Raw genomic sequence first — 9,290 nt, forward strand, 5'->3', positions numbered from 1 at the left:
AAGGTACACGGTAGTACTACTCTTATGCAATGGAAAGCGAGCTACTCTGCGAAGCCAAGTAGACTGCAATGGGGTCGGCGCATGTGGTGGCGGTCATTGCGCGTTTGCGTGGGACCGCTCTCGGCCAGAGAAAGATGCCGTGGTGAAACACTTGTCGGAGCAGCGACACAAAATCGACTTCTGCGATCACCTTGTTGACGTAGATCATGCGCGTCTCTTTCAAAAGCAGGCAGAGGTGGCCCACTAGTGTACCAATGGGTTAGGATCAAAAGTGTCTTTAATGATAGTAGTTGAAGATACGTACGGGATGGCTCGGCCTCGAGGGAAAGGCGGCAGTGGCGCTGGACGAGGTACAGGCCCGCGGCGAGGAGTTGGCGCAAGATGTGGATGTTGCGGACACTTGGCCGCGCGGTCTGGAGCTGGAAACAAATGCGTTTCTGGGTTCGAAGCACGGGCGTCCACCGCCGGAAGCGCACCAAGTCGCACGCTGGTGGCGCGTCAAACGTGCTTGGTCGACGCAAGCAAAAGAGGTCGCAGAGAAAACCGAGTTGCGCCTACCGTGTTCCGCACACTGTATTAAGACTGCAAGACAATTATGTACACACCTCGATGGACCCGGCTTCGATGAGCTGGACCACTGTCTCGACATTCGGGTGGCCGCAAAAGTACACGGCGAGGCGTCGACGCAAGTCAACGCTCATGCAGTGCTAGACGGTGCCATGAGGTCACGTCAATCTCGAGCACGAAGCGTGAGCTAGTACGGCTTTGGGCAGCGCACCCAAAACACTGTCGAGGTCGAGACGACCGAGGAGGGGGTGGATGGGGGCTACGCTGCCTCAAGACCAAAAACTAGCTGGCAGCAACGCGTACCGTTGACGGGCAGCGCGAGCTCGTTCGCGTCGTCTGAGTCGTCGCTATTGGCGTCATCGTCGCATGCCATTGGCACAGATGCCTACGGTTGCATCGTGGCGTGGCACATACAGACAGATCGCACCTTTCTACACATCGTCATTTTTTCGTAAAAAAGAACGAGAAGACAATATTGCACACGTACGTGAGACGCGACGCGCGGTGCTTTGGATGCCGAAACACAAGAGGAAAGTCGAGCTCTGTCTCGGGCTCTGTCTCGGGCGTGTACCGCGCGTGCGACTGCAGCGTCTTGTCCATAATATCAAAGTCACTAGCCACCGTATGGGCATTGGTGTCCATGTAGAGGTAGCTGGAGACACCTGTCGCGCCGAAGTCGCACCGGCTTGGCGACGGACGAGCTCCATTGGAAAAAGGCCGAGTCTTGCAGCGCAAGAGAGACCCACGGGTTGCGCACAACCTCGACCTCGACGCCGTTGTCGGCCATCGGTTTGCAAACTGGTCATTGAAACCATCGAGGCATGTAACGAGCGTCGATGGCTTCTACAGCTCCAACTTTTTCAAACCGAAAAAATTGTTGTGCAAGGCAAACCCAGAGTTAAGGAGCAAGATCGAACAGGTACCACCACTAAACGTGTTTCGGGGGCTTCGAATTCGATGGTGGTGGGTGAAATCCCGCACGCGCATGGGTCTAAAATTGCTTTAACACTGCCTTGGGCACCCGATTTTTGGCCAAATGCAGTACCTGCATTGGCCTCAAAGCAATACTACGCTTGTTAGTAGCACGAAGCTGTCAGGTCGCGCAAGCATCTTGGCGCGTCGGCACACGAGCGCTTCGCAACATGGAGCGCGAGTGAAAGTGACTGCTGACTTTTGAGCTTCCGACGACGACGCGACCTGTCGTTGTGATGCAGAACGCATTCGTGCGACTTCTGAAAATGCAGCCATGATGTCTCTTCGCACCCCGGCGCCTCTTGTACTACCAATCAGTCAGAGCATCATTGCCATCGCAGCTAAAATCGGGAAAATAAGATTGAATCATGCATCGCATGTTATCGATCATCGGTGTAGTACTCAATTGTTGAGTTTGGACTTGGCACTCCACGAGCACGACGTGAGCCCAATCGCAAAGGCTTGAATCGGTGCCAACGGGAACCGAAAGTCGAGCGAGAATTTCGACTTCGAGTATTTGCCAAACTGAAAGATGGGCTTGTCGTCGTCGTCATCGAGTACGAGCATAAAGTTCTTGGCCGATGCTTCGCGGATGCGGCCACCGTGGAACTTCATGATGAGCGAGTTGACTTCGGAGCACCACGACGGCAGCTTGCTCACGAGCTTGATGCGGTCGCTCACGGGCGTGTCAAACGTGAACATGGTCTTCTTCCCGTGCGGCGACGGCGACGTCACGAGCTCCTTCTTGGCCGACGTCCGGGGTGTGCCTCCGAGCGGCGTATCGCCCCGGCACATGCGTGGGCTACCATTTGTAGTCTTGAGACCACGATGCAAAAGCTTATATGGCAGAGCGTACCACCAAATGACGCGCGACCGCGCATCGTCCATGACGGCGGGAATCACCACGTTGAGGCAGCGCATCTCGCTGGAAATGCCACTCACGACCTTGGTAAAGTGCGACACGTCGGCGAGGAGCTGGCGGTCCGCGCCCTCGCCAGTTTCTTCGTGGAAGCCAAAGCTGCTCGACTCGTGGTCGTTCGAGCACGTGTACTTGCTAAAGCCAATGTCGCAGCCTTCGCAGCCGCAGTTGTACAGCTTGAAGCTGTTGTCGGTCGTCTTCCTAGAAGCACCGCCACGTGCATACCAAGGCCAACCTTAAAGAAAACGAAGGGTCGTACTTGAGGACCGCGCAGTAGTGCGACGTCGGCGTCTCCATGTCCGTATCGCCAAAGTGCTCGTACTGCGAGATGTAAAAGATGCCATTGTGCTGCTTGGCGCTCAGGAGGAACTGGTCGTTGTTCCAAAACATCCTACGACGCGGTTGCATGAGGCGACGGGCAGCGAACGCGCATCGCGTACTTGTACTGCGTCTTGTTGATGCGATGGACCGTGCTGTACGTCCACGCCTTGGCCGACGTCGGGCTCAGGCTCTCTTCCGAGATGTACTCGCGCGCGTTGCCGCTCTCGAGGAGGTCCATGTCCTGGAACTTGTCGCGCTTGATGGCCGTGCCCCACGTCGGCGACACCGATGCTTTGGCCTCGTCGCCGTCGTCCTTGATGAGCTTGGTCGCGATGAGCAGCGCGGCCTTGTCGAAGAAGCTCACGTCCGCGGCCGGCGGCGCCGCGTCGTTGTTGAGGTCCGTCGAGATCGTGAGCGAGCTGCGCGTGGCCATGCTGTAGGTCGATGGGATATGGCGCTGTCGGGCGTCAACCTCGCGGATCAAAATAGCCTGCCGTTGGCCAAAATCCAAATCGGTCGGCCAATCAAACGTCGCCGTTGAAAATCTTGCACTGGCCGCGCCGTTGAAGTTGGCCGCCATGACGAGCAAGATGGCGTCCTATCGTTGTCACATCGGACGCGGGGACGTGGGCTCGAAGTCGCGATCACCGACGACGACAAGGGCCATGGCCGTCCTGAAAATGAAATATATACATTTACTATCAAATAATGACCAACGCACACCGCGCTATCCTAAAAGTGTGGCCGTTCGTGTGCAAGTCGTGGGTCCATTCAAGTCATTGCGCAGAGCTCATTGGAAGACATTGTCTCAACTCGATCGGTTGCTGGAGCGACTGGTTGCGTCCTCATGGGAACTAAAAGTGTCGCCGTCGCGTCGACGGCAGTCATGTACGTTGGGTCGGAGCTCGTCACTAAGGCGGTTCAAACGACATTCTTGTACACACATGCGCGTCGATACAGAGAAGCCAAGACAATGCAGTGCCACATTGGATCGTCGGCGCGGCCTGTCATGCCGATGGCAACTCAAACAAAGGTCTCGGCGTCGTTTTAAAGCCATGTCATGTTGGTAGCACCTCGTTACTGCTTTAATCAAAGTTCAAATCGTGCGGAAGCCATGGTGTGGCGGTCGCGGGCACAACGTTCCGGCGGCCGAGGTTTGGCTTACAAGCGTCCGGGGCCGACGAAGAAGGCGGCAATCGCATCAACAATCTCAGGCGGCACTCTCGGATGGCGACGACGCAGCAGCTGCTGCAAGAGGTACGCTGTTGCGCTTGCATTGCCGCAACGTCCTGCGATCTCGATCGCGGTTTCGCCTCGCTACACCCACAACAGCCCATTTCGCTATCGTCGACAAGGGCTAGGGATTTATATACCGTGTTGGTCATCGTCACGTCATGACGGGCAGCGTCGCAGAGACGGGGCCAGATACGCTCGGCACTCGGGTGCAGAAAGGCCACGTGCATGAGTGCCGTGTTGCCGTCCTAAAGTGGCCATAGCGATACATCAGCGCTGAACACAAATGACAATATTATGCACCATGTCGACCGCGTTGACGTCGATCGTTGGCTGCGACATCAAAAGGTCGACCATGGCGTCGTTGCTGAAGAGGCACGCGACCATGAGCGCATTCTTGCCTGTCTTCTACATACAGCCATCAACACAAGAAGACTCGAGACATGGACTTGGATCGTCCAGTCTAGCAACAAAGCGCGTACACAGCTGGCCACGGTCGCATCGGCGCACTCGCGGCGATTGGTAGAAGCCACCCACTCGACCTTGACCTTGGGGTGCATCCAACGCAGGTCCGCGCCGACCGACGCCCCGGGACGCGCCGACGCCATCCGAGCACGTCTTTGCTCGTCGTCGCACGATCGGTCGGGCATAACCAGCGCCTTATTGACGTCCACACGGGCCGCCAGAGCGCTTAAAAGCGGTAGATGCTGGTTGTTGACGGCCCGTACCCACGCCAAAAAGACCCACTACGTCACAAGTTAGACACACAACCGGTCATCATCATCCTACTTCGTACGCAACCTCGACGACAGCAGTCGGGTGCTGGATCAGTCGCGTGACCACCTCGACTGCACGCTGTCGCACTGCAATCTGCAGCGGTCCAAAGTGCTCCTACACAAAAGACGGTCGCCGAATTGCCTCGAGCAAAAAACGTCAACGTACGTGGCCAGACGTGCTGACATTGATACGCGGGTGATCGAGCAGGAGGTCGATCACAGCATCTGCAGCGGACACGCAGGCAACCATAAGCGGGGTCTGTCCTTTCTAAAAACGCGTGTGTCCTTGCCCGAAAATGGCCTTCAAGAAAGCTTTACCTTGTCGAGGCAGTTGACGTCGATCGATGGGGAGCGCAAGAGCAGCGGCACGAGGTCCACCGCGTTCCTCGCTTGACACGCGTCATGCAGCGCCGACGATCCCGCCTGCACAATTCCAATGGAGGATTCCAACCCACCCGCCAAAAAGAAAAAAAAAATATGGACGTACGTCGTTGACGGCGTTGACATGGCAGCTACCGTGCGCCAGCAGCGCCCGCACGATACCAGGATGGCCTTGGCGCGTCGCTAAAATCAACGCCGAGTTGCCGTGCTAGCCAACAGGCTGTGACGCGGGCGTGGTAGGATGGCAGTGTACAGTACCTTGTCCCGCACGCTGGTGTCGATTTCTGGTCTTTCCAAGAGCAAATGGACAATCTTGACGTTGCCTTCGTTGAGGCACACTTGCAGCAGCGTCGTGAGTCCGCTCTGATCCATTGCAAGGGATTAGGGTTCCATTCTAGGGCTAGGGTTTCCATAAAAAGGTACCGCATCCCGGTAGTTGACGTCCATCTCGGGCGACGACAGCAGCTTCCGCACCACATACACATACTGCAGCGCACACGCCACCGCCAGTGCGATATGACCACACTAAATGCATCCTCATATTCCCTCCCGTGGATGTCCATAAAAGAGATGGCGCACGCACCGACGCATCGATGGTCGAGACGTCCAGTTGGGGCCGCTGCATGAGCTGCGCCGCCAGCATCGGGTCATTCGCATGGCACGCCAGCGCCAGCGCAGTCGCACCCGCCTAGCAAGCGACTTATTAACGATGTCGTAACGAAAGCGAAGCGGACGTGGTTGCGACGGTTGATGTCGACCTTGGGACTGCTGAGGAGCGCCTCGAGCACGTCATAGTTGCTGCTGCGCATGCAGTGCCGCATGAGCGCCGTGTTGCCGTCCTAGTATGGAAACCAGTCTTGCCATGGACGCCGAGGCGCGTTCGAGTCGAGTGAAACGCACCTTGTCGACGGCGTTGGCGTCAATACATGGATGGCGCAGCAGAAACGTCACGGCGCCAGGCTTGCGGTGGTCGACAGCCTCCATGAGGGCGGTCGTACCATCCTACAGACACACGCCTTCTCGACACGACGCAATTTGGCGCATTCTAGTACGGCACTGCGCAGATCGATGGCCGCGGGTCTTGCCTCAAGCAGCAATTGAAGCACGCGCACATGCCCGGCCCGCGCGGCCACATGCAGCGCCATTCGTCCGTCCTAGTACCGATAGGATCTCACGCATGGAAGTGGTATATCATGACCTCTGTACCTTGTTGGTTTTCGTCATGTCGACACTGTGATCCGACAGAAGCTGCGCGACCACCGACGCATGGTTGGCCACACTTGCGACGAGCAGCGGCGTATTGCCATCCTACGCGATTTTGTCATGACGTGTCTCTTGCACAACGTGAGATCGATGTACATTGTCGATTGCATGCACATTGGCGTGGACCGACAGCAGCGCGGCGACCACCGACGCGTGGCCACTCTCACACGCGACATGCAGGAGGTCCGGCCCAGCTACGCTCGCCATATGACGCCACACCGCAGTGCGAGGACGTTGCGCACCTTGTCGGCACGGTCAGTGTCGACCTCGGACACGGCGAGAAGTTGGGCCACGACAGCTCCGTGGTTGGAGGTACAGGCCAGGAGAAGGGGCGTGCTGCCATCCTACCGGCTCCCATGGCACCGTGACTACTTTGTGAGGAGAATCGACACCGCATCGGGTGCATTGACGTCATTCATGGTACGCGGTAGAAGCGCCGCCACGACGGCCCCGCGGCCATATTCGCAGGCCACGTGCAAGATCGTGCGACCGACCTAATCGTCGAGTCGTACACACGATCGAAGCGCGTACCGTTGTATACCTCATTTGTCGCCGCCATCTCGTCGTCCCGGATGGTCCACAAGGCAAAAAACACGCGTGGATCTGTGTAGCAAGCGAGCATGTGGGCCGAATTGCCATGCTAATAGCCCGGGACAGATCCAAGTCACATTTCGGTAAAGGCCACGAACGTACTTGGTCCGTGACATCGCGCTCAAGCCAGGGCGACGCCAGCAGCACGCGCACCAACGCCAGGTGGCCGTGCTGACACGCACACAACAGCGGTGTCAAGCCATTGCTCTAGCGACGCGCGTTGCTTCGCAAAGCGTGTGGCATGGATCGTGTACCATGACCGTATTGACACGGGCGCCAAAGTCGCGGTAGAAGCGCAGCGCGAGATCGTACTGGCCGTGCAAGAGCGCGACGCTTGCCGGCGTGTCGCCAGCCTACACCACGGTCGTCCATCTCATCTAACAGACAACGATATGTACCGCGTTCTGGACGTTCACGTTGTCGCCAAGGAGCGCCTCAACCAGCGACGTCCAGCCGCGCTGACTGGCCATATGCAGCGCCGTGTTGCCGAGCTAGATGGATTGATACAGGGTTAGGGTTAAATCGACGATGTCAATAGTGAACCGCGTTTGTGGCGTCACGACGCAAGTGTGGCTCGCAAAGAAGGCGGTGGGCGATGTGATCGTCGTCGTGGTAGTCGATGGCGAGGTGCAGCGGTGGCATGCCGTCCTAGGTACGTCTTGTGACGACATCAGCCTCACGCGATACAGTACATTGTTTGGGAGATTGATGTCGTCGTCGGGTAAAGCAAGAAAGAGCTCCAAGATGGCACGATTACGACGGACAACAGTCCATGCGAAAGCTGTGCCTTGGTTCTACAGACACACGTTTGTATGCATTGCACGGATCGATACCATTGTACGACCTTAATTTGGCAGTGTCGATTGATGTCGGGCCGACGCAACAACGCTACGACGACATCGGCGTCATTGGCATCGCACGCCGCGTGCAAGAGCGTCGTGCGCTTCTGTCGACTGCACGTGTGGACGCCATGTACCACAAAGACATTGACATGAACGCGCGGGTCCTGCAGCAGCACCGCGACGTAGTGCCACGCTTGCTCTTGCACAGCGCGCTGGAGCGGTGTCTCGCCCTATGAGCATCGTGCGTGTCGTGCCATATATTCCATCTAGAGACAGGCAAAGTACGTGGATCGGGACGTTCCAGTCGACGCGCGGATGGTCCACAAAAAGCGACAGCATCTCGGCCATGCGTGGCGTGCTGCAGAGCGCAAAAAGCACGTTCCACCCGCTCTAGTCCGATGGCTACAAGCCAAAGCCGTCGATATGGAGAGCAACCTTACCGGTACCGGTAGGAGCGTCATTGGGTTCGTCGTGGGATGGGCGAGGAGCTGCGCGACCATCGCACCGGCGCCGCGTTCACAAACGGTCCACAAGAGCATTGGCGACGCCTACTACAAGTCAGGACGGAGAGATAGTAGAAACAGACCATGGACCTTGGCCACGTCCATACGATGGTGCGCGAGCAAGCACGTGACCACATCGAGACGGTCCTCGCCACACGCCACGTCCAGCGGCGTCGCATCCGCCTACACCGTCGTGCCCGCCATCGTGAGCTCGTGGATGACGCAGTAGCGTGTCGACCTCGTTGCGCGCGTTGACGTCGGCGCCATCGGCGAGCGCCGCACGGACGCGAGGCACGTCGCCTGCAGCAACAGCAAGTAGAAGCTCGGCGGTCTATCGTAGCTCGACCATGAGGCGCCCACGACAGCGATGGCCTTTAGTACCGCAGCGTCGGCCATCGTGCCAAATGCCAAAAAGTGCAAAGTCGACTGCACGGGTTGTCGTCAGCACGGAAAACAGATGGTTTTTGGGTCCAGCGCTGCGAGGGCAACGCCAACTCGACCAAGGTTGTTGAAGTGGATGCAAGGTACACTCGCTCATCGTTATCGTCGAAATGCATACGTGGCGACGCAGGGTCGCGCATGCTCACGTGGTAGTACACTGCACGACGGCCTCGATCGACATTGGCGTCGTCTCCGCCAGCCTGCGCGCGATCCTGGCTCGTAGACTGGCGGCGTCATCGGCGCGGCGCGTCGGCCATGGCGCGCTACTAAGCTAAGGGCCGCTCGATCGTCGTCCGGCAGGTCGTGGCGACGATGGACTGGCAGCTGGGTCCTTCGCCGTGGCGCCGCACGCGACCTCGTCGCCCGCCATGGCCTCGTTGGGCAGCACCAAGAAAGCACTCTCGAGTCTGCCACGACCAGCGCCGCCAGAGCCTGCCCTGCTCGTTGGCATGAAGGCTTCGTGCCAGTCGCTCGTCGACGC

At 58.0% G+C, this 9,290-nt stretch overlaps 3 protein-coding genes across 3 annotated transcripts; all 3 read right to left on the reverse strand.

Moving 5' to 3' along the window:
• Positions 1-22: 22 nt before the first annotated feature.
• Positions 23-1,354, reverse strand: SPRG_12783 (hypothetical protein; the record flags this gene model as incomplete). Its single annotated transcript, XM_012351567.1, has 7 exons — positions 23-243; positions 305-554; positions 606-707; positions 762-826; positions 871-914; positions 1,055-1,180; positions 1,230-1,354. 7 exons carry the CDS (start codon positions 1,352-1,354, stop codon positions 23-25), a joined length of 933 nt encoding a protein of 310 aa, XP_012206957.1.
• A 518-nt stretch (positions 1,355-1,872) lies between these two features.
• On the reverse strand, positions 1,873-3,359 carry SPRG_12784 (hypothetical protein; the record flags this gene model as incomplete). The annotated part of the gene is made up of 4 exons (XM_012351568.1): positions 1,873-2,341; positions 2,396-2,659; positions 2,718-2,849; positions 2,899-3,359. 4 exons carry the CDS (start codon positions 3,357-3,359, stop codon positions 1,942-1,944), a joined length of 1,257 nt encoding a protein of 418 aa, XP_012206958.1. The 3' UTR covers positions 1,873-1,941.
• Positions 3,360-4,282: 923 nt separating this feature from the next.
• On the reverse strand, positions 4,283-8,764 carry SPRG_12785 (hypothetical protein; the record flags this gene model as incomplete). The annotated part of the gene is made up of 28 exons (XM_012351569.1): positions 4,283-4,420; positions 4,495-4,758; positions 4,802-4,903; positions 4,955-5,056; positions 5,107-5,211; positions 5,276-5,377; positions 5,428-5,532; positions 5,593-5,694; positions 5,753-5,857; positions 5,904-6,008; positions 6,070-6,171; positions 6,222-6,323; positions 6,376-6,477; positions 6,529-6,592; positions 6,652-6,776; positions 6,825-6,926; positions 6,974-7,072; positions 7,126-7,230; positions 7,278-7,376; positions 7,422-7,514; positions 7,567-7,671; positions 7,716-7,817; positions 7,868-8,095; positions 8,151-8,255; positions 8,312-8,413; positions 8,459-8,551; positions 8,607-8,699; positions 8,750-8,764. The coding sequence occupies 28 exons, from the start codon at positions 8,762-8,764 to the stop codon at positions 4,283-4,285; spliced, it is 3,066 nt and encodes a 1,021-aa protein (XP_012206959.1).
• Between the last annotated feature and the right edge of the window lie 526 nt (positions 8,765-9,290).

Source organism: Saprolegnia parasitica (genome assembly GCF_000151545.1).
Source record: "Saprolegnia parasitica CBS 223.65 unplaced genomic scaffold supercont2.82, whole genome shotgun sequence".
Taxonomy (NCBI): domain Eukaryota; phylum Oomycota; class Saprolegniomycetes; order Saprolegniales; family Saprolegniaceae; genus Saprolegnia; species Saprolegnia parasitica.